This window comes from Podarcis gaigeae, assembly GCF_964106915.1.
Source record: "Podarcis gaigeae genome assembly, chromosome: 14".
Lineage (NCBI taxonomy): Eukaryota > Metazoa > Chordata > Lepidosauria > Squamata > Lacertidae > Podarcis > Podarcis gaigeae.
The window spans coordinates 53,454,948-53,478,397 of NC_139690.1; the positions used below are offsets into that span (position 1 = coordinate 53,454,948).

Below are 23,450 nucleotides of genomic sequence, written 5' to 3' on the forward strand. Positions count from 1 at the left end.
CAGTTATTGGGTGTTTATGTTTAATACTTTTTATTAATTTTCAGAATGGATTCATTTTCTCAAACAGGATCTGATGATACAATTACGGTTCACTGTTGAGCAAATACAGACACGAAACAAAACCAGCGTCAGTAAAGCCGAGGTCTGTGCCTGGATGCGCGGACGCCGAGAGAGGCCGGGATTCCGCGCAGTCTTCGGGGTTCCCCCGGCTCCTCCCGGCAGGGGGCGCCCCGACGGACTCGAGGGGGCGGAGACCTCGAGGGGGCGGGACGGCCAGCATCCCCTCCCTCTGGCGCAGCCATGCCGGGGCCGCGGAAGCGGCTTCCTCGCGAGCAGGAGGGGGCCCTGGCCAAGGCGCCCTCCCCGCCCCGCCTGGGCGCCGCCTTCTTCGACCAGCCGTGCGTCCGCCTGGCCAGGGCGCTGCTCGGACAGGTGAGGGACGGGGACCCCGCTGCTCCTGGGAGGCGGCGCCCGGGCCGGGCGGGCACGGCTTCCCTCGCCGGGGAGGCGCCCCCCGACGGCGGGGCAGAGCGGAGACCCTCCGGCCCCGAGCGGGGCCTGGCCAGGCTGGAGCCAAAGCGCAATTACGCACGCAGAGAAGCGCAGGCCTGAATTCTACTCATGTTTCATTGTTTCGCTATTGTGTCCCCCCACCCCGATGATTTTAGCTGCTTCTGTTTCATCTGCAAGACGCCTTGGCTCCCCGTGTGGAGAAAAGGCAGTACTGTATATAAATTTGATAATGAGGATGAGGATGAGGATGATGACAATTACGGGGTCCTCGCCATGCAATCACATTCACCCATTGCTACACCAGCTGCACTGGCTCCCGGTGGAGTACAGGATCAGGTTTAAGGTGCTGGTTTTGACCTTTAAAGCCCTATACGGCCTAGAACCCCGTACCTATGGGACCACCTTTCCTCATATGCCCCACAGAGGACCTTACGGTCCGCAGATAACAACATCTTGGAGATTCCGGGTCTCAGGAAGATTAGGCTGGCCTCAACCAGGGACAGGGCCTTCTCAGTGATGGCTCCGACCTGGTGGAACGTGCTGCCACAAGAGATCAGGGCCCGCGGGACTTGACATCTTTCCGCAGGGCCTGCAAGATGGAGCTGTTCTACCAGGCCTTTGGCCAAGGCTCAGTCTGAACCCCTCTCTCATTATGTAATCCTCATAGAACTCTAACCCAATAGTTGCCATTAATTTGATTTTGAATTGGTTTTAGAATGAATTGATTTTGGAATGCTGTGTTACTTTTATTGTTGTTAGCCGCTCTGAGCCCGGCTTCAGCTGGGAAGGGCGGAATATAAAAATATTATTATTATTATTATTTAATATTTAGCCGTGCAGCCCCCTTCTGCCTCAGTGCTCCTGCCCCCTCCTCCCACCTGGTGGTGCTGCTTCCAATGGGGGGGGGCACCTGAGACCTTCTGCATGCCAGGCAGGTGCTCCTCTGCCCATCTAGGGTGCCAGAGGCCCTGCAGCTGTTGGGGTGATGCCAGGGTTGGACTCCTCCTGCTTTTTTTTGCCCACTTTTGGCTTCCTCTACTGAGTGTCTTCTTGCTGTGCGGCCAGGACTCTGTCAGATCTCGGAGGTCAGGGTGGGAGCCTCCCTGGTGGTGGGACCTCTGCTGCCAGGGCTCAGCTGCTGCCACCTCTTCCGAACCCATCGCTTGCCCCCAGAGCTGTACCTTCATCTTTGCAAACACATGGGGAGTCTCTGGGCGCTGCCCGCAAGTGTTTTGGGGCCAACCGTGGCAGTGGCTGCAAGAGTTGGCTTTCCGAAATGTGGAAGAGGTGCTGGCATGCCCTCTCTCCTGCAGCCCCCCAGGCGGCTCTTGTCTGGGGTCTTGTGGGCTCAGCCTTCGCTCTGCTTCCCAGATCCTGGTCCGGAGGCTGCCAGATGGGAGAGCGCTCCGGGGGCGCATTGTGGAAACGGAGGCCTACCTGGGAGGAGAGGACACCGCGTCCCACTCCAGGGGCGGACGGCAGACTGCCAGGAACACGGCCATGTTCATGGCGCCGGGCACTCTCTACGTGTACCAGATCTACGGGATCTACTTCTGCATGAACATCTCCAGCCAAGGTGAGCAGGTGGCCGTCCTGCAGGAAAGCTCTGAGCCCTCCGGGGGAGTTGGGGGGGCCTCTCCTGCCCCCAACCCGCATCCGGCAGGCACACAGGCCCTGGGGGGGGGGCGAGGGGGCTGTGCTTTGTTCTGAGCATCATCAGAAGAGAGCCAAATTGATGGATCTGGCCAAAGGGCCCATCAAAGCCAACATTCTCAGTGTCCATCCAGAAACTCAAGGGAATAATAATAATAATAATAATAATAATAATAATAATAATAATAATTTATTATTTATACCCCACCCAGCTGTCTAGGTTCCCCCAGCCACTCTGGGCAGCTTTCAACAGAATATTAAAATACAATAATCTATTAAACATTAAGAACTTCCCTAAACAGGGATGCCTTCAGGTGTCTTTTAAAAGTAAAACAGTTGTTTATTGCCTTGACATCTGCTGGGAAGGCGTTCCCCAGGGCAGGTGCCACTACCAAGAAGGCCCTCTACCTGATTCCCTGCAACCTCACTTCTCGCAGTGAGGGAACCGCCAGAAGGCCCTCGGCACTGGACCTCACTGTCTGGGCAGAATGATGGGAGACAGGACCAAAGCTGAGACCATAGCACTTGGGCTGACTTTCTGCTCCCCAGGCAGCCTAGTCCTTTCTTCAAGTGGGGGGTCCAGCCATGGTTGTTGCTTGAAAGCCCCCGCCCCCCTGATCCTGGCTTCGTTGAACCAGGGGAATATGGTGTGGCCTCCATTTCTGCCCCTCTCCCCCAGGCAAGTGTCCCAGGTCGGGTGCGGCTGCCATCTCCTGGCCTCTGGCAGTGGGCAAAGGCATCCTTTCCGGGAAGGGGCAGGGGCTGACTGTGCAGGCCTCAGGGGCCGCCTCCCAGTCCTGCCTCCGGCCCTCGCAGCAGCCAGCCAGGGCCCCCCAAGGGAAGCCCACAAGCAGGAGCCACGGGCAGGAGCAACTGGCCCCACTTGGCATTCCTGGCATCTCTTATTCAGAGGCATTTGATGCCCTTTGAAAGCCCTCTAAGTCGCCTCTTTTGCCTGTTCTGACACTTCCAGAAGATCAGTAAGAATAATTCTGCCAAGTCCTAGGACGGGAGGGAGGACAACACCTCTCTCTTCATTTTCTGCCCACCAGGCCTAATTTTGTACCCCTCTCTCATCCCCCTCCGTACTCACTTGTTTCCTAAACTCAAAGTCCCCAGATGCTCCAGCGTTTCCTCCTCAGGGAGCTGGTCCAGACAACATCCAGATCCTCTTCGTTGCCCCTTTCTGCCCCTTCTGCCCCTTTCGAGTTGAGATGACAGGAACGGCACATGGTCTCTCCATAGATTTGCAGAAGAGCATAAGAATACAGTGGCACCTCGGGATGCGAACAGGATCTGTTCCCGAGCCCCGTTCGCATCCTGAAGGGAACGTAAGACACGATGGAGCATCTGCGTGTGTCGCTTTTTGCCGCTTCCACGCATGCGTGTGACGTTATTTTGAGCGTCTGCGCGAGCAGAGCGCAACCCAAAAGTGCTCCACCTGAAGCACATTCAACCTGAGGTATGACTGCACGGGAGGTTTTGTTGCGACCCCCTTCCGAAAGATCCCTTGAGCTGGGATTGGCCTGCCCTGACCTTTGCCCCCTCCCTTCTCTCTCTCGCCAGGGGAGGGGGCGGCCGTCCTGCTGCGCTCCTTGGAGCCCCTGCAGGGCCTGGAGGCGATGAGGGAGCTGCGCCTGGCTCAGCGGAAAGGAGCCCCCCGCCCCCTCAAGGACCGGCACCTGTGCAACGGGCCTTCCAAGCTCTGCCAGGCCCTGGCTGTGGACAAGACCTTCGACCAGCAGGACCTGGCCTGCCATCCGGCCGTGTGGCTGGAGCCCGGCCTGGGGGCGCCCAGGGAGGAAGACGTCATCTCCGCTCCCCGCATTGGCATCAGCGGCGAGTGGGCACAGCAGCCCCTGCGCTTCTACGTCTGGGGCAACCCCTGCGTGAGCGTGACGGACAAGGCGGCCGAGGGGGCCAGAGGCAGCCGGCCGCCAGCGGAGGCCTCTCCCCGCTGCTGATGTCCAGGAGGCTTCCCAGGATGGGGAGAATAACAGGGAAGGCCGGGACTCTTTCAGCCTTGTGTATTTATTTCTTTCCATAATAAAATAGATTGCTTTGCTTTGAGGCTGGTGGTTGTGGCTGCGGGAAAGCCTTCCTGCCTGCAAAACGCAGAATTGGAAGGAGGAAGACCCCCCCCTCCACGATGTGGGGAAATAAGAGTTCCTCCACTGCTAGGAAGAGGTACCAGAATCACCCCAACAAATTCTCCCCCATTCCCTTTGTTAAACCTGCTCCTGCCCCTGGTCCTTGTGGAAGAGAGAGGAGCCACCTGACTGAGCAAGCAGGATGCGGCCAGTTCAGGTGGCCTGAGAGAGGAGGCCAAGCCAGGGGTCACCTGCCCTTCAGAAGTGAGGAAGGAAGGTCTGTGGGTCAAGGCAGGGAGGAAGAGAGCCGGTACTTTCGCAACAGACTTGTTCCCTGACTTAAGAGGAGAAAGATTTCACCTTTTCCAGCATGTGGTTGTAATTGTGCAATGGCGGGTGAACAGTCTGAGGGTTGCCTGCAACTATCAAGACAAAGGTGTCCCCCCCCAGCTCTCCACCCCCCCCACCCCAGAGAAGTGTCCAGCAGATGGATGCAGCCGTCAGCAGAGACCCAGAAGCAGCATCTGAGGCTGGCAGTGCCAGGAGCGGGACCGAATCGGGGTCGCTGGCAGGCGTCTGTGCACAAGGCCCCCAAGGCCCCTCCTTGCCCCCCATGTGGCTGCAAGAAGGGGGTGCCTTCTTCCCCCATCCCGAGGGCCAGCAATCCTCCTTCCAAGTCCTGGGCAGCGGCCCCTTCTCCTCACTTCGGGAAGGACTGGAAGACGGAGATGACGGGGTCCTCGTGGTTGGTCACCACCAGCACGCCCCGGAACTTGTCAAAGAGCATCAGGAGGTGCGAGCGGCGCATGTTCTCGTTGTACATCATCTCCTCCAGGTGGTGGCGCCCCCGGAAGTAGTGCAGAAGCCTGGGGGCGGGAAGGAGGGCAGGGCTGGGGGGTGGCAGCTGCAGCCTGAGCAAGGAGCCCCCAGCGGGAAACCCGAGACAGGGCGGTCGCTGGTCCCAGGACCCCTCAGCCCAGCCGGGAGAGCTGCAAGGGCTGGGCAGGGCAACCCCAAAACCCCCCCCCTTGATCTCCCCGCTTTCCCAGAGCAACTCCCCCCCCCCAAAGGAAGAAACGGCTGCAGGTGCCAGAAGTCAGGGGGAGAAGGGCAGCTCCCCCCACCCTGTGCAGGGGGCAGAAAGGCGGGGGGGGGGGTCTGAAGAGGCTGGAACCGACCTGCGCCAACAGGGCAGGGGCTGCTCATCTCAGCTGCTCATTGTGAGCTTTAGGGTCTCCTTCAGAAACGGTCTTCAAATTACAGAAGCCATGGGTGTAGCCAGGAGAGGGGGCCAGATCAAGTAAAACAACAGAAATGCTTACCGTAATTTTCGCTCTATAGGATGCACTTTTTCCCCTTCAGAAATGAAGGGGAAATGTGTGTGCGTCCTAGGGAGCGAAGACGCCATAGCCCCGCGACCCTCTCCCGGCTGGAGAGGTGACGCGCGGCTATGGCAGCAGCCTCTCCGCTGCGCCTTTCCGCTGCTCCCTGACCTGCTCTTTGGGGCTGGTGGTGGGCTTCCCCCGCCAGCCCCAAAGAGCAGGTCAAAAGGAACCTGACGCCTGGAGAGCGAGAGGGCTCGGGGCGCACTGACCCCTCTCGCTCTCCAGGCTTCCAAGGTAGCCGCCTGAACGCACTTTAAGCAGCACCTTGTTTTAGAGCGGGAAAACAAGGGGGGGGGGAATTCTCCCACTCTCCGCACAGCACTTCCTGCCGCTTCGCTGAAGGGGCGCTGGGCAGAGAGCGGAAGAATTTTTCCCCCTTGTTCTCCCCCCTCTAAAACAAGGTGCGTCCTATTGTCCGGTGCGTCCTATGGTGCGAAAAATACGGTGACTGACAAATCACACTGGTTCTGCCCCCCTAAGAAAAATCCTGGCTGCGGCCGCCCTAGGGACTCTGCCCTCTTCCCGGAATCAGCCCTCGCCCCACCCGGCCCCCCTCCCTGCCTACCTGGCAAATGTGCGCAGGTCCTCGGGGTTGTGGGCGGCGGGGACGCTGAGGATGGCCTCTCGCTCGTGCTCCGGGAGGCTGCTCAGCAGGTTCTCAGTCATGCGCTTGTTCACAGGGGAGTCCCCTCCGGGCAGCAGCTCTGCGCTGGAGTTGTCCATGCTGGGGCTGGTGAGCGTCATGTCGTCGCTGCTGGCTGGGGGGGGGGGGACAGGGACAAAGACGCAAGGGAGCGTGGAGCAGGCCATCCCCCTCGGCTGCCCCCTTGCCCACGGGGCTCATGCGCACCCTCTCACACACACCCAACAGAGGCACCCGGGGCCCGTTGTAAGAGGGCCCCCAGGCCCCCAAAGCAAAGGGGGAGAGACGCAAAGAGCAGCCTGGGCAGAGCGTGCATGCGTGCGCCTCGTGTGGAGAGAGCAATGCTCAGCCCCCCCCTTCTGTGAAGGGTGTGGAAGGATGAGACCATACAAGATTCGCTGTGCAGATGGACTGGGGCTGAAGCTCACTTGGTGTTTGCAAAAGCCCTGGGATCCCCCACAACCCTTTCCATCTTTCGCTGGAGTAGAGGAGATCCTTTCCTACAAGTGGGGCAACTCAGCCACAGCCGCAGCTCAAAACGGGGCCTTTGCTGCAGTGGCTCCCTGCTAGTCGGATGTTCTCCCCTGGCGCCTTCATTCCATCGCTTTAGGGGCCAGGCAAAAGCATTCCTCTTCAACCAGGCCTTGGACTGATAAAAAAATCTACAACTTATGTTTGTGGAGGGGGGGGCTATGCAGTTTTTCAGGGTATTTGTTATTAGTTTATGCATTTTGTGTTCTCATTTTCCGTTTTTATATTGCGTATAAAGGTAACAAACTAAATAAAATCAGTAAAGCCTATTATGCCCAGAAGTAGGATGGGAAGAACATCTGGAGCATCTGGCAAAAGATAAGATGGAGACAGACTCAGTGACCCAGGACCCCTTCGCAGCAGGGCTCCAAAAGACACACACACCACCTACTTGGGGAGCCAAAGCTGAGGGCGTTGGGGGTGCTGAGGCTGCGCCCCCCGACTCTGGCCGCCAGGGGCATCTCCTCCGCCCGGGGCCGGACGTCCTCTTCCTTGGGGGGCACCATCAGGCAGGCGTAGGTGTGCAGCTGGATGAGCAGTCGGTGTTGGAGCATCCAGACGACCATTTGGATGAGCTGTGTCTGGTGGGAGGGGAGGCAAAGAGGGGCTCAGTGGGGTGCCACATGCCACCCCCCGGGGGCTGCCCAGGGGCCAGCTGGGTGAGGGGTGCCAGGGGCAGCTTACCTCCTGCACGGGGGGAGCCAGGGGGTCCTTGAACTCCGACAGGGACACCGGCAAGGAGAACTTGGAGAGGACGGAAGGCAGGTCGTGGCCGGGGAACTGGCAGGCAAAGTCGTCCGCCAGAGGGGAGTAGCTGTGGGGGGAGAGGCAGAGCAGGCAGGAGGTCAGGGGGGGTCTCTCTGCATGAACCCCCCAGCCTCCCCAGAGGCCAGCATCGGGGGGGGGGGGAGGGGACAGGGTGCGAGTCTTGCTTCGCACTCGGCAGAGCTGGGTGCCCAGAGACTTACAGGCAGACGCTGGCATTGGGAGACAGCATGTAGACGTTGTTCTCGCACAGCGGGTAGACGATGATGGCCTTCCCCCAGTAGACCAGGTGCGCTGCCAGCTGGAACACCTGCCGCAGGGATGGAAGGGGAAGACTCGCACTCAGCACCAGCAGAACCTCCCCAGGTTCCCGGGCCCAAGCGGGAGAGAAAAGGCCTGGATCGGGGTCACATCTAGGGAGTCCCCCTTTCTCAGAAACTGCCTGGCCTCTCCTCCAGCCACAAAAGAGCCTCCCCCCCAAGGGAATCTCCTGGGTCCCACCTGCTTTTCTCACCTGTCGACCTGGGGACACTGGCTCCGCTTTTGAGGAGAGTTGGCCCAAGGCCCCCCAAGTGAGGAGGGGGCTGAGCAACGTCCCTCCCCGTCTCCCAGATAGCCAGGTAAGAGACCTTGCTCCAGGCCAAGAACAGAGCCTTGCCCAGCCCCACAGAAGAAACAGCAGCAGCAGCGAGGGAGGGGCAGCAGTGGGTGCCGACGGGGGTCAGAGGAGGAGCTACTGCTCTGGACTTGGGGGGGGGGTGCCAACCTCTCTGGGCAACAGTGGCATCAGAGCTACTAGTCCTGAGTGAGGCACAGAGCAGGAGGTGGGGAGGAGCAGCTGCTGCCTCAATGCCCTCCGAGGCCCCTGGGATTCCCACTGGGGCATCGGGGGGGGGGGGAGTTCACAGAACCACAGCGTTGGAAAGGACCCCCTCTGCAATGCAGGAATAATGGCAGTCAAAGCGGAGAGTCCCTTTGGCCAGGGAGCAGGCTGGAGGCCTTGCTGGACCCAGCCCAGAACTGAGGAGCGGGTGGCGCTTCTGCCAGCAGCCCCCGGAGTCTGGGGCAGGACACCGGCCCCCCTTCCCCCTCACCTGCAGCAGCGCCAGGTCGGCGTCCTGGGCCAGCTGCTGGAGGTTCTTGACGGCCGAGGTGGTCCTGACCACGCGCACCAGGGCGGGGGAGCAGTCCAGCGGCAGCTCGCTCAGAAGCGCCTTCTCGTCCCTCAGCAGCAGCAAGGCATGGTACGGCCTGAGCGGGGGGGGGGGGAGAGACGGGGGCACAGACACTCGCGGCACTGCAGGGCTGCAAAGGGGGCCCCCAGGGTCATCTAGGCCAACCCTCCTGCAACACAGGTATCGCAGAGAGACCCCACTGCCCCCCAAGCACAGATCCAGACGCACTCTGGGACCAGGAAGCGGCACAACAACCCCTCCCCCCATTTTATTACGACCCGGTCTCTACCGAATGGCCTTGAGGCTCCTCTCGATGGCTTCCGGAGGGATGAAGTGAGAGGCAGCGTAGTGGATTTTGTGGGGCAGGCAGAAGCTCACTTCCAGCCAGTTGTTGATGTGCAGCTGGACCACGCCTGTCGTGCAGAGGCTGCGGGGAAAGAGAGCAGGTGGAAGAGCCCCCAGCCCTGGCCGGGACTGAGCCGCAGGCCCCCTCGACAAAGGGCCTGACCCTCGACTCAAAGGAACAGCCCCCCTCTCTCACACTGGCTGAGCCAAGGGTGGCTGGGGCAACTCCGTCAGGTGGGAGGGGTACAAATAATAAAACTGTTCTTGAACGGCTCTGTTTTCGCTCCCGCATCCAGGAAACCCAGAAATAAATGCTCCGGACTTTTGAATCTTTTTGGGAACCCAAACGCCCGACGCAGCTTCCGCTTGAGTGCAAGAAGCTCTTGCAACTTATCAGATGCTGCGCCTCGGTTGTCGAACGTTTCAGAAGTCCAACCGTCTTCCGGAATGGATTGCATTCGACAACCGAGGTTTGGCTGTTCTATTATAATAAAGAACAGGAGCCACCAGCCGCAGCCCCCTCTGCAGCCCCGTCAATGGCCACCAGGGGGCGCTGGGCAGCTGTGAGCCTGACCCAAGCAGCAGCAGCAGCAGCAGCAGCCGTAACCGCAGAGAGGGAGGGAGTGCACCCAGCGCCAGTCTAGCTGCCTCACCCCAAAACGGGTATCGCAGAGCTGGGAAGGTTGCAAAAAGACCCAGGCAGGCAGCCCTTGAGACTGACCCAGAAACTCCAGCAGGGGCAGAATGCCGCGGCAAGACTCCTTACGGGGTCTTCGCCGCGGGATCACTTTCACCTGGCTGCACTGGCTCCCAGTAGAGTACAGGGTCAGGTTCAAGGTGCTGGTTTTAACCTTTAAAGCCCTATATGGCCTAGGACCCTCGTACCTACGGGACCGCCTCTCCCGGTATGTCCTGTGGAGAACCTTATGGTCTGCAAATAAAAACATCTTGGAGATCCCGGGCCACAGGGAGGTTAGGCTGGCCTCAACCAGAGCCAGCGCTTTTTCAGCCATGGCCCCGATCTGGTGGAACGCTCTGTCACAAGAAACTAGGGCCCTGCGGGACTTGACATCTTTCCACAGGGCCTGCAAGACAGAGCTGTTCCACCAGGCCTTTGGTCAGGGCACAGTCTGACACCCTCCTTTGGCAATCTTTATAGAACTCTAGCCCAATGGTTGCCATTAATTTGATTCTGAATTGATTTTAGAATGAATTGATTTTAGAATGCTGTGCTACTTTTATTGTTTGTTGTTAGCTGCTCTGAGCCCGGCTTTGGCTGGGAAGGGCAGGATATAAATTATTATTATTATTATTATTATTATTATGACGACCCAGGGGCCAGAGCAACACCTGGGACGGAGGCCTCTCCTGGGCTTTCAACCTTCAGCACCCCCACCCCCACCCCAGGGCTGAGACCCCAAAGGCTGACTTCGAATCACAGAACTGTAGAGTCGGAAGGGACCCCTCTCAGCTAATCCTAACCGCCAGACGGCCACCTGGCCTGTGCTTACCTGTCGTAAGCCTCCTTCAGGTCTCTGGCCAGCTTGCACTTGGGGAGGATGTGGAGGAAAGGCGACTGGGGCCCTTCAGGCGCTGGAGGAGGGGAACAACAGCCAGGTGTGGCTTCCGGGGCCTTCAAAGGGCTTCCCCAGGAAACCTCCTCGCCCCCCCCCAGCTCCAAATGGACATGCCCCCCCCCAGGCCACTGGAAGTGCCACGAACAGCAGGCAGGGCGTTTTTGTGTTGTGAACTGCCCTGTGATCTTTGGGTGAAGGGCGGGATACAAATCTAATAACTCAATAATATTAAAGCCCCTGCCCAGCCCTGCCCAGCTGAGCCCATGAGGGCCAGACAGATGCCTGGAGAAGGGCTCCCTGTGGCCCCCGGATCCGGCCAGACTCACTTTCCGAGATGGCAGAGGCTTCGTCCTGAATGGCCAGGATGAGCTTGGCCTCTCGCGTGAGGTACTGGCAGCGGCGCTCCTCGTGCTGGAGGACAATGGCGATGCGGCGAGAGAGGTTGTGCAGGCAGCTGATGACCGAGGGGTCCGCGGTGGCCTAAGGGGGGCACAGGGGGAGAGAGGAGGCTGGGAAGGGGGCAGGCAGGGCAGTCCGGCCGCAGGACAGAAGGGGCCCAACCAGCTCAGCCAGAGGACCTGGGGGAAGCCATGGCCGGAGCCCAGGACTGGCTCTGTTTGGGGGTTTTCACATTTACGTGCGCAAAAGCCTGTCAGAACCTTTGGGTCCCTTTAGCTGCAAATTAACCCACCTGCCTGGTACTCTTCAAGAAGACAAGAGATGGGAAGAAGACTAAGTCTATACGAGAGAAGAATGGCAGGGGAAGTTGATGGACTAGGCTGCAATGGCCAAAATGACCAGAAGAATCAGAACTCAGGAAGACACAATGTAATATCACTTGTAGTTAAAGGGCAAATTTTGGACACAATGGAGAAGTAAAAGATTCGGATCATCAAAAAAGATGGAGGAAATTATTAAATTAGGACCCACAAAGGGGAGGATGGAAGTCAAGGAGATTCCTTGGGATCTTGCTTGTATGATTTATGTTTGATATATATATACCTGTAAAATTTTAATTTGAAATAACAAATAAATAAATTTACAGATAGTAAAAATAAAAAAAAGCTTTCAGATGCCCTACAACATGATCTCATAAAGCATGTTTACTTGCTTAATTGTATTTGGTAAAAAAGCCAAAAACCACTAAAACTGCAGGATCAGGCCCACGGCCCATCTAGTCCAGGATCCTTCCCTCACAGTGGGACCAGGCGCTTGTGCGGAACCAGCAAGCAGGATCAGGGCACAAGAGCCCTCTTCTTCAGCAACGAGGATTCAGGAACATGGCAGAGCAGAGCGAGGGGCCATGAGAAGCCCTCTCCTCCTCCAGGAATTTGTCCAATCCTCTTTGAAAGCTTGTGGCAGTGAGTTCCATAGTTGACTCTGTCCTGCCTTAAGGAGGACTTTCTTTGATCTATCCTGAAGCTCCCAATGATGCTCCTGTTTTGCTCCATCATGGGGGCTGACCCTTAGTCCCACCTGATGTGGGCTAGCCATTTCTCTGAGCCCCCCCAAGGAGACCCAGTCCTGAGGGAGGGCAGACCAGAGCAGACCAGCTGTGCAACGCCCCTGCCTGCCCTCAGCCTCAGGGAGGCTGGAGCTAGGTCCCTGACCCACAGGCCGCTGCCTGGGCAACCGGCCAAAGGGCCACCCCATCGCTGTCCACCCTGAGAGCTCCCATCCCTGAGACCACAAAGGCTGCTTGCTCAGGCCTCCCCCTAACCCACAGGTGGAGGCCGCTATCAGCCCCACGCAGCTGGCAAGGTGGGGCCGGAGAGGCAAGTCGGAGGGGGCTGGAAGGCGGCTGCCAAGCCCCAGTTAAAGAAGGCCGGGCTGCCGATAATGTTTGCCACCCGGGTCCACTAACCGTGACTCAGCTTTCAGAGCTCTTGCTGAGTCACAGAGCTGCTCCTCCGCTGATTACCAGGTTGGGGCCTCTGCCTGCCCCACCCAAAGCCCCACCCAAAGCCCAGGCAGGCCCTTGGGGGGTGGCAGAAGCAAGGAAGGCTCCGAAGCCTTTCCTGGGGGGGCCTCCCCCCACAATTGGCCTCCCCCAAGCAGCCTAGAGACCCTCGATGGCACACATCCCTGCAGAAGAGCCAAGGGGCCTGCAGCACCCCCAAAGCCAGCCCCACATTCTCACTGGACTTTGCAGCACATGTGGGGTGCCCCCCACCCCTGGGCTCTGACTCCCAGGAAACGGCTGCTCAGCTTCTCGGAACCCGGCGGGAGGGAGGGAGGTCCTTACCCTCAAGGCGAAGACGACATTGAAGAGGATCATGGTGGGCATCTCCCGCTTTGGGGAGGGGTCTGTCTTGGAGATCTGCAAAGCAAGCCGGACTTTTAAGGGGGCAGCCAAGAGAGGGGAGCAGGGGAGGGGCAGCCTCTGGCAAGGAGGGTCTTGGGAGGGCTGGGGAGGGTGGTGGGGCTGCAGGACAACCTCACCCTCACGGGGCGTAAGCTGCCACACACTGGGGAACCAGGCGGCTGGTCCAGGTGGCCGGGCTTCAGGTAGGCTCTCCCTCCCAGCAGTCCCTGCTTCTCAGCCTCCCCCTACCCCACAGGGTCGTTGTGGGGATTAAATGAGCAGGTGGGGAGAGAACCACACAGGCCCCCTCCTTGGAGGAAAAGGCGAAGCAGAAATGCAGTCAATCCATCATTCAACTCTAGCCTGGTCCTCCTTCCCACTGGCTGTGGCCCCCGCCCTGGGCTGGTGTGGAGGAGGCAGCCTGGAAGCAAGGAAGAAGCCAAAGAAAAGGAACAGGGGAGACCCCCCCTCCCATCTCCACCCCCATCGCTCCACCCGGACACTGAGGTCCACCTCCGAGGGCCTTCTGGCGGTTCCCTCACTGCGGGAAGCCAAGTTACAGGGAACCAGGCAGAGGGCCTTCTCGGTGGTGACACCCGCCCTGTGGAACGCCCTCCCATCAGATGTCAAGGAAATAAACAACGACCTGACTTTTAGAAGACATCTGAAGGCAGCCCTATTTACGGAAGCTTTTTAATGTTTGATGTTTTATTGTGTTTTTAATATTCTGTTGGAAGGTGCCCAGAGTGGGGTATTATTATTATTATTATTATTATTATTATTATTATAATTGCTGCTGCTGCTCCCCTCACCTGCATGGGGTTTGTGCCCACGAACATCAGCCTACTAGGGGCCCAATCCGATCAGAGGCTCGACACCTCTTCCCAATGCTTAGGGACAGGGGCGGGCAAGTGCCTCTGAGCATATGCAGAGCCCTAGCCGCCACCAGCCCTCCCACCTCATTTTGAAGGACTCTCTGAGCTTCACAAACAGAAGGGAGATGCGAGAAGCCCAGGAAAGTTTGCAGCAGCTGCCAAAGGACTTCACAGGGTCTGCATGTCACCACAAGGAGGTGCAGGAGAGCCTGAAGGCTGAGGACCCCCCCCCCCCAAAGGCCTTTGGCACCCATGTCTCCACCCCAAGGGAGGCTGCAGGACAAGGACCAAGGAGACCCCTGTCCAGGAGGCTCTCCAACTCTGAACTGTGCGGTCCCCCCCCCCCCTAAGAGCAGAGTTGTTGTTTTTAAGGGGGGAAATATGGAAACAACCTGGCTGGCCCTTTCCTAGAGCGCTCCAAGGGTCAGTGGCAGAGCAGCTGCTGGGCATGACCCCCAGGGAAGGCTGGGAGAGACTCCTGCCTGAATCCCCGGGGAGCTGCTGCTGCTGCCAGTCAGTGCGGGCATTATAGGGATAGATGGACCAAGGGTCTGAACAAGGCAGCTTCCTCTGTCCCTGTGCTCTGGCTCAGCTTCTGAGACCCCCAGCAGCCGCATTACACACTGTGGGGTACCAGTCCGACGACTCGTGATCGGACTCAGCACCCCTCCAAATCTGGCAGGCCAGTTCAGAAGTCGAGGCAGAGACAGGTCCCAGGAAAGCACCCAGACGGGTCGGGGGAGTGCAGTGCACCTTGGGCAAGCGTGGAAACACACCTCCCCCCTGGAAGGAGAGCCTGAAAGGGTTCAGCTCCCCAGAGAGGAGAGGGGGTGATGTCAGGGCAAGGGGTGAATGCTGTACTTTGGAGATGTCATGGGCGGAGAAAGGGCCACCTGGGGTCTCACCTGCTGGCCAAAGAGCAGAGCGTGAGGGGCAGCGCCTGTGAGGCCATCTGGCTGGACGGCACCGGGCGACTGCAGCTGGCCCCCCAGGCCTGTTCCAGGGCTGCTCCAAGCTCCCCTCCCAGCCCACCACCGGCCAGCTGAACCATCAGGAAAGTGGCCGGGGCAGCAGAGGGACCCAACTGGACTTGACTTCCCGGCCCAACTCACAGGCTGTGCCCAGGCTGCCCTGGCGCCCGCGGGGCCTACCTGTCCAAAGGCATGCTGCACCAGGGTGGGGTGTCCCACGAAACGGACGTTGTCGATCTTCAGCTCAAACTTCTTGCCACACATGTCTGATTTGGTAGCCAGGATCGTTGCCAGGATGACGTCCGAGAACCTTCAGGAGCAGAAACGGGCATCAGTGCACTTGCGCAGACCCCACACTGTCCCAGAGGCGGGATGAATTGGTATGCATTGTGTCACCATTAAGTCTACACACACACACACACACACACACACACACGAGACATTGGGGCACCTTGGAGTCCATCAGGTGGGGGAAATTAAGATGCCGCAAAGATCACCGTCTTTCAAATCATCCGAATTATATTGAGAAGGAAAGCGTCAGAGGCTCATGCAACTTTCGTTAATGACAAGCTCTCAGGAGGAAAGATTAGGCAGAGTTTGCAGGTGCCGGTTTGGAAGGACAGGTGAGGTTCCCCTAAGCAGCAAGGTGTGGCGGGCAGGTCGCTTGAGGACAGGCAGCGCAATGGGGCTTTGCTCCAGAGCAGGGGACCAGGAGGCAGCCGTGCGCCTTCCGATGGTAAGGGGTGCCAGCACCACTTGGGAGGCCACCGACTGCCCATCCCTGGGGAAAAGTGCTCCCTGGCCAAAGGGGCAGGTGTGCCCGGCTCTGCTCCCTGCCTCAGGTGTGTCTGCGGGAGGAGAGCTGAGCCCCATGGCCCCCTCCCAGAGATGCCAGAGCTTCAGGTCTTGGGGTGGCCAGAAGGGCCCCTTTGCAGCTAGCTGGGAGCCGCAGGCCAGGGCCAAACTCAGAAGCCCTTCCTGTGTCTCTCCTCCCACTGCAGATTTCCTTCTGTGGAGGAAAAGATGCATTTATGCATGGGCGAAGTTCATCAGGAAAGGGGGGGGGGGGAAATGTGTGGCCTGCAAAGTCCTGAAGTTCCCCAGAAGGAAGGATCCTCTCTGAAGAAGGGCAGGTTTTTTGGAGGGGGGGGGGCGGGGAAGGACTCGTCTGTCCCGGATGGCCATCTGTCAGGGATGCTTGAGTCCTGCATTGCAGGGGGGTGGACTAGATGGCCACTGGGGGGTCCCTTCCCACTCCACGACTCTATGAACCTTCCAACATCTCTCCACCAAAGGGGATATTCTGCAAAGCTGCTGCTTGCTCAGCTTTGGGGAAAAGGCATGAAACTGTAAAGGTGGCAGTCAGCATCGGCCTGGATGACTCAAAAAGAAACTAGCTTTGAGGGCAGAAGCAGCAAACCTGCCTGGTCAATGGGGGTCTTGCCTGCTGCTTTCCCATCTCACAGCTGCCAGGAGGCAAACTTCCGGGCACCAGGGAGACAGTGAGGCCTGGAACAAGCTCTTTGCCCTTCAGCTTCACCCAGCAAGACTGCCCTGCCCTGGGTGCAGGCAGCAGCTGCAGTGGCCGTGGCCGGGAGAGATTGCCAGCTTATCGGCCCCAGCAGAAGAGATCAAGTAGGCTGCACAAGGCAGCCGAGGGAGGCCATGCACAAAACCAGAGGCATCAGAGAAGAGAGCAGGCCTGCCGGGGGGGGGGGGGGGACAAGACTGTAGGAAAATATGACCCGGGGGCGAGTGGAGAAGTGTCTACAGTAAGAAGCTCAACAAAGTCTTGTTACATCTGGAAAACGGGCAAATTCTGCTTTGGCCTCCGTTTCCAAACACTTGTCGGCCTCCACCTGTCTCGAGGGACAATGGAGTGTGCCTCTGGGGGTGAAAAGTCAAACCGCTGGAGGACCACAGTGCCCTTCCTATGCTACCACCCAGAAAAGACTCCCTGCCCCTTGGCTGCAACCGTAATCACACGGCTGCTACGACCCCTCTGGAAATTGAGAAAATTGCTTCTTGAAGCCAAACTTGAAATCTGGGGCACACAGATCACTTCCACTCCTCTGTTCTGGCAACGGGAAGCCCCAAAACTCTGCAAATGAGTTAGAGCGGCTTTTCAGAGGAGCAGCGATTGTGTGTTGGGGGCACCTGCCCCCAACCTTTCTCTGGAAGCAGAGAACCAAAGTGACTGAGCTAAAAAAAAAAAAAGGTTTCTTGGGTTGCAGAGGAGAATATTGCTCCCTTCCCCACCTTCCCACTATTGTTAAGAGCTCATCTGCTTATTCAGAGCTGGAGACTTTGTTTTAATCCACTTGATGGCCTCTTTGAGCAGCTACAGAAAGGCAAACCTGCTTTAAAGGCACACAAAGTATTTTATTTTAAACAAGCAACTTCAGGGCAGGCAGTGCTCTGAGACAGCAGCCATCAAGCCGTCAGCTTCTTGAGAAGCTGTTCAGAACAGGGCGGCCAGGGGGGCAAGGGAGTTCCAAAACCTACTGGGCTGCTCCAGCCCCACAGCCCTGAAGGATGCCCCATTGCTCTGAGCACTGGGAGGCAGCCTTCCCCAGAGGCAGAGGGAATGCAGACGGGGCCGGGAGCAGCCTCTGGGGGCCCAGATCAAAAGCCGCATGGCACACGCAGGAGCGCCGCTCAGTCAACTCCTAGCTACCCTACCCTGACGGAGGTCCACAGCCACAACCCTCACAGAGTCTCTGAAATGGGAGGCTGGGCCAAACCGGCACTGTGTCCCTCTGAGCTTCCCCCTTGTTAGGGGCTTCCCTCACAGGGGCTGGGGCCTGTGCAGCCCTCCTAAGCAAGTCTGCTGGGACTGAAGACCCCGGGGCGGGGGGCGGGGAGCCAGGACCATTTGTGCAAAGAGGCAAAAGGAGGGCGACAGGAGCCTCACACTGTCTGCACCGCAGGCTGGTCGGCTTGCATCCTGGATACTGGAGCAGAGCAGCCAGCCTTCAGACAAGTGCGTCCCCAAACGGCTTCAGAGGGAAAACATGACCTTTTTGTCTCCATTGAGAAATCAGTTCCCCACTCACTGCAAAGCACAGCGTGGCTGTTTCTTCCAGCTATGGGGAGGAAAGGCCTTCAGAAACGCAGGCAACAGCCTTCTCCTGGGTCAGACTGATGGGCCGTGTAGTCCAGGGATGCCTGCACTGACTGGGGTGTCAGGCACAGGGGGTCTCTCCTCCCCCCCAGCCCTGCCCTTGGGGTCTGGGACCTTTTGCGCTGCCCCTGAGCAGCAATTTCCTTCCTGGCTGACCTGCCTGTTTCTCAGGCCCTTTGCCGGCCTCCCTGCGCACCAGCGTGTGGTTCCGTGACATTTGCAGCTTGGTGGGAAAGAGAAGTGAGCAACAAAGTGCGAGGAGAAGGAGGAGATGGTGGAGACAGGGAAGCCATTCGAGAGAGAGAGAGAGAGAGAGGCGCTGCTGGCGGAGAAGGTTTGGTCTTACCCCGACACCACCTGCTCATCAGTGAGCGGACAGGGCTCTCTGAAAACAGGAACAGGGGCCATGAGACCACGCGGAAACAGAACACAAGAATCTACCAGGCAAAGTCACGCAAGGCACAAAAACGTCAACGCTGCAAAACCGGGCAGCTGGAGGTTAGGGGACTGTCCACATATTGAAATAAATAAAGGCTCCTTGGAGAACGAGCCCTTGCCTAGCGCCTCAAGGGAGAAACACACCCTGAAAGCCTGGCTGGGGTTAGACTGGGGACTGGGAGCGGCCACTGAGACCACAACGCCCGTCCTGAAAGACTTGCATTGGCTCCCAGTACGTTTCCAGGCACAATTCAAAGTGCTGCTGCTGACCTTTAAAGCCCTTTAAAGCCGTGAGGTCCAGCACCGAGGGCCTTCTGGGGATTCCCTCCCTGTGAGAAGTGAGGTTATAGGGAACCAGGCAGAGGGCCTCCTCGGTGGTGGCGCCCGCCCTGTGGAACACCCTCCCACCAGATGTCAAGGAAATAAGCAGCTAGCTTATCTTTAAAAGAAATCTGAAAGCAGCCCTGTTTAGGGAAGCTTTTAATGTTTGATGAAGCATTGTATTTTAATATTCTGCTGGAAGGCGCCCAGAGTGACTGGGGAATAAATAATAAATTATTATTATTATTATTATTATTATTATTATTATTATTATTAGGCACCCCTTACCCTCGGGTCACAGGAGGCAACCCCCCCCCATGCCATGGATGGGCATCACTGCCCAGCAGATGAAGGCCCCCAAGGGGCACTGCCTCTTCACACTGTCAGGCTGTGCCATCCCAGAACGGTGGCAGCAACCTTCATGCCTATCTTTCCGCAGGACCTGCAAGACGGAGCTGATCCGCCTGGCCTTTGGTTTGGACTCAGTCTGACCCTTAGGTTTCCCTCCCCTTATGGTTTTGGTTTTGATATATGGGCTACTCTTAAAATGAGGCTGCATTTTAAATTGCATTTTAACCTGTATCTTAAATTGGTTTTTGCTTACTAGCGGGAAGGTAAACGGCGTTTCCGTGTGCTGCTCTGGCTCGCCAGAGCAGCTTCGTCACGCTGGCCACGTGACCCGGAAGCGCTGGCTCCCGGCCTCTAGAGTGAGATGAGCGCACAACCCTAGAGTCTGTCAAGACTGGCCCATATGGGCAGGGGTACCTTTACTATGTTTTTACTGTAATTTTATTGGTGTTAGCTGCCCTGAGCCCGGCTCTGGCCGGGGAGGGTGGGGTATAAATAATATTATTATTATTATTATTATTATTATTATTATTATTATTATTATTATTATTATTTCCTGCGCAAGAGGCAGCCTCTGCAGCAGGATTCAGCACCCCCCACAAGTGTATCCCTATCCCCCAGCAGTGGGGCCAGGGGAGCTGCTGCATTAGGGGCCCCAGGAGCCCCGCAACCCCGCCCCTTTCCTGCCACCAATGCTCCTCTTCTCCCCGAGATGCCTCCTTCAGAAATGCCCCCGCCCCATGCTGAAGGGGAGCACAGCCCCAGCATGACTGGGGAACTGCGACCACAAATGTGACCAAGTCCAAGAGTACCTGATTCAGAGTACCAAGAGTACCAAGTACAGAGGCCTGATTCAGGCCAGGCGGAGACGAGAGGCTCAACCTGGTGCGCACTGGAAACTCCCTGGCTGCCAATTCAAGGGGGAGCGAGAGAGGAAGACCCTTATTGCCTGTTCATGTTATTTTATCTGGAAGCATCCGGGTTCAGGGGAACATTTCTGGCCTGCCCACTGCAGTGACTTTCTGGTTTTCTGGAAAGAGAGAACTCAGCTCTCTTTTGGACCAAACAACCAAGGCATCTTTAGGTGCTGGGCAAAAACATTCCTCTTTTCCCAGGGCCAAGTGAACAATCTATGGCCTTTGAAACCGGAGAGAGGGGGGAGTTGTTTTTGTTGGTTACTGCACTATGCATTTTTGTGTTTTTATAATGTAAACCACTCTGTGATCCTCGGATGAAGGGCGATATACAAATGGATAAATGAATAAATAATAAAGCAAGGCTTGTGCAGGAACTTCCCATGCAAGAGTCTTATGCCTGGGTTGGCTAGAGACCTCTTTCCTAAGTCAAGGTAGACACCCCGGCATTAAAAGCCACACCTCCCTGCCACACCTGCAGAGCCACAGGTGACCTCCCACCCCAGCTGCGAATATCAGGGTCTGCTTTGATCAGGATCCAAGCAGCCCCAAGCCAGCCAGTCAAGGCCCCTTTTGCTTTACATGCCAGAGCTCTGGGACCCCAGCACATCCCACCTGGTGAGGATCCAGGTGCAAAGGTGTCTTTTATGCTCTCTACACAAACCCATGACAACCAGCAGGAGGGCTGGCGCTCAAGGGAACAGGAGCCCTACATACCTGGAGTCCCCATCCGGGTCTTCGATGCCGTCGCCCAGACTGTTCACGGCATACCTGCTTCTCGGTTTCCCTACGAAAGGAAAAGGGGGGGAAGTCCAGAAGGCCAGAGAGGTTTGGGTTAGAGCAGAGACCTCTTCCACCTAATTCTTAGCAAATAATAATAATAAATTTTATTTATACCCCGCGCTCCCTCCCCAGCCAAGACCGGGCTCAGGGCGGTTAACACACCAGGTATAAAAACAATTGATTAAAATACAACTTAAAAGCAAGATTAAAATACAACATTAAAATGCAGCCTCATTTCAGTAGAAACGCAAATCAAAAAATTTTGGGGATGAAAACGTCAAATCTTCACCTAGGCCAACTATCCAGACGGAGCTATATATGAAATGGGAGCCCGTGGCACCATTCAAGTTGCCACTTTTGACCTCATGGCTTGAGCCCAACGTATTAGGAGGGCGGCCATCTCCCCAAGGCTTTGCGGTTGATCTCAAGAATCGACTGAGGTGCCATTCAGAGCTCAGCTGGAAGGGAAAGGGCATGTCGAGAGGCATGTGAGGGCAGAAAGGGGACATCTGGTTGGCTGCGGGGAGAAAAGGACGCCAGGCTCTGAGGGGCCCCTTTGGGCTTGATCCAGCAACCCAGGCTTTTATTACACTCTTCTTATCACTGGGTGCTCCTCAGCTGGGGAACTGCCCTCCCAAGATCCTTTTCCCAAAGAGGAGAGAGAATAATGGCCAGCTGCCGGGACACGGAGCCGCCATGTCTGTATTGCTGATGCCCCAAGGCGGAGCCCCCAGGGCAGGACTTGGGCCCCACAGCCCTCTCCCTTCCTGGGTCTTCCAGCGAGCAGGACTTGAGCGCAGCAGCCGGATTGGGAAGGAGGATGCCTCAGGCAGAGGGGGCAGGACCAGGGGCGGCTGGGGGCACAGCCAGCTCCTGCCCCCCTCTGCCCTGCTGCGTTCAAGGGCAGAGCTGCTGGAGCCAGGCTCACCCTCCTTGCCAGGGGGCGGGAGGCAGGCAGATGGGGCAGAAAGCAGCAGCTACCCGTGGCAGACCTGGGCGGCCTGGAACTTCAGCCGTGCCCCATACAATGCCCCCACCTCTCGCGCCCCATTCTGAATCATAGTTGCAGCGCCCCATTCAAACCGGTGGCCGTGGCCGCTCCTTGTGGGAGCGGAGTGACCATTCTGCCCTGGGTGGGAAGGTCCCTCCTTTCCACGCCATCACCGAGCTGTAGAGTCGGAGGGGACCCCCAGGGTCATCTAGTCTGACCCCAGCTAAATCCTCCCTGGCAGATGCTGGATGCCCCCCCAGACCTCTTCTCAGGGAGGAGGCTCCCCTCCCGCGTCGCCCCAGCCTCCCCCCCCCCGCTTTCCCACTCGCGTGTCAGGGTGTCGCGTGTGCTTGTGGTGCACGTGTGAACGCGGGCGCGCGGGGGGGGTTTCCCGGGCAGCGGCTCCTCCTCACCGGGGTGGGCGGCGGGGCTGCCGGGCCCCCTCTGGAAGGGGAAGCGGAAGAGCAGCTTGTTGCCGCGGCTGCCGGAGCTGACCAGGATGACGCTGATGGGGCTCGAGCTCTCGCCCATCCTCGCCCGCCGAGCCCACACAGGCGCCGCGCATGCGCCGAAGGGGTCACGTGCCTCGCCGGAGGAGGAGAGCATGCGCGGGCCCCGCCTCTCTGGACTACGGCTCCCATCGGCCCCGGCCGGCGCGGCTGGCGGCAAGGCACGCCGGGAGTGGTAGTCCAGAGAGTGTAGAGGGCGGGCGCCTTGCCTTCAGCAGCTGGGGCGGCTTGAAGCTGATTTCCCAATAATTCCCCATGGTTATTCCATAATAATAATAACAATAATAATAATTTATTATTTCTACCCCGCCCATCTGGCCACTCTGGGCAGCTGCCAACACAAATTATTATTATTATTATTATTATTATTATTATTATTATTATTATTATTATTATTTTCTACGCTGCCTATCTGGCTGGGTTTCCCCAGCCACTCTGGGCGGCTTCCAACAAAAGATTAAAAATACATTAAAACACCAGTCATTAAAAACTTCCCTAAAGAGGGCTGCCTTCAGATGTCTTCTAAATAATAATAATAATAATATTTTAGATGCAGCCCTTCAGGCGAGGATCGCAGGTTGGTATGCAGTATGGAAACACAAAATGCAAAGCACCATCGCGCAAAGCAAGAAGACACAAGCCCAGCCCCTCCCTAGACACGCACAGTTTAAAAGGCCCAAGGCCCAGGAGAAGAGTTTTCGCCTGGCGCCTGAAGGCAGGTAAAGAAATGACAGGTTAGTTGATTGCATTTTAAATTACGTTTATTGCATGTGAAAAAGCAACAAATTAGATCTTTAAAAAAGAAAAGAAAACAGCATCCCAATGCTAGGGACATCATCACCCAGAGCTGCTCTTTGGCATTTTTTGGCCCCCATGGCAGAGGAGGATTTGCACCCACATTTACTTATTTATTTACGTACGTATGTACATACCCTGCCCATCTGGCTGGGTTGAGCAGCTCCCAACACACATAATAATAATAATAATAATAATAAACATTAATAGTAACGATCAGATCCTGAAGCTGTTCTTAACCTGAAGCACCACTTTAGCTAATGGGGACTCTTGCTGCCGCCGTGCCGCTGGAGCACGATTTCTGTTCTCATCCTGAAGCAAAGTTCTTAACCCAAGGTACTATTTCTGGGTTAGCGGAGTCTGTAACCTGAAGTGTATGTAACCTGAAGCATATGTAAC

General features: G+C 57.2%; 2 protein-coding genes across 3 annotated transcripts; one reads left to right on the top strand and one right to left on the bottom strand.

The window, feature by feature from the left end:
• The first annotated feature begins 291 nt into the window (after window positions 1-291).
• On the top strand, window positions 292-4,234 carry MPG (N-methylpurine DNA glycosylase). Its single transcript, XM_083711833.1, has 3 exons — window positions 292-432; window positions 1,885-2,089; window positions 3,733-4,234. The coding sequence occupies exons 1-3, from the start codon at window positions 301-303 to the stop codon at window positions 4,128-4,130; spliced, it is 735 nt and encodes a 244-aa protein (XP_083567959.1). The 5' UTR covers window positions 292-300; the 3' UTR covers window positions 4,131-4,234.
• A 376-nt stretch (window positions 4,235-4,610) lies between these two features.
• On the bottom strand, window positions 4,611-22,332 carry NPRL3 (NPR3 like, GATOR1 complex subunit). 2 transcript variants are annotated; one of them, XM_083711571.1, is made up of 14 exons: window positions 22,161-22,311; window positions 20,691-20,760; window positions 18,299-18,337; window positions 15,009-15,138; window positions 12,923-12,997; window positions 11,004-11,157; window positions 10,612-10,693; window positions 9,045-9,182; window positions 8,675-8,831; window positions 7,784-7,890; window positions 7,500-7,629; window positions 7,207-7,396; window positions 6,207-6,399; window positions 4,611-5,122 (listed from the first exon to the last, which is right to left on the bottom strand). In XM_083711571.1, exons 1-14 carry the CDS (start codon window positions 22,276-22,278, stop codon window positions 4,957-4,959), a joined length of 1,749 nt encoding a protein of 582 aa, XP_083567697.1. In that variant the 5' UTR covers window positions 22,279-22,311; the 3' UTR covers window positions 4,611-4,956. The 2 variants fall into 2 exon arrangements, with proteins under 2 accessions (XP_083567697.1, XP_083567698.1); XM_083711572.1 differs by lacking the exon at window positions 18,299-18,337 and having other exon boundaries at window positions 22,161-22,332.
• Window positions 22,333-23,450: the final 1,118 nt, after the last annotated feature.

Excerpts from the sequence above, each read along its gene's own strand:
- MPG (XM_083711833.1), top strand. The coding sequence starts at position 301 with ATGCCGGGGCCGCGGAAGCGGCTTCCTCGCGAGCAGGAGGGGGCCCTG. Across the intron at positions 433-1,884 it reads CCAGGGCGCTGCTCGGACAG|ATCCTGGTCCGGAGGCTGCC; the intron begins GTGAGGGACGGG and ends TCTGCTTCCCAG. Across the intron at positions 2,090-3,732 it reads CATGAACATCTCCAGCCAAG|GGGAGGGGGCGGCCGTCCTG; the intron begins GTGAGCAGGTGG and ends CTCTCTCGCCAG.
- NPRL3 (XM_083711571.1), bottom strand. The coding sequence starts at position 22,278 with ATGGGCGAGAGCTCGAGCCCCATCAGCGTCATCCTGGTCAGCTCCGGC. Across the intron at positions 20,761-22,160 it reads CAGCCCCGCCGCCCACCCCG|GGAAACCGAGAAGCAGGTAT; the intron begins GTGAGGAGGAGC and ends TTCCTTTCGTAG. Across the intron at positions 5,123-6,206 it reads GACCTGCGCACATTTGCCAG|GCTTCTGCACTACTTCCGGG; the intron begins GTAGGCAGGGAG and ends TCCCGCCCCCAG.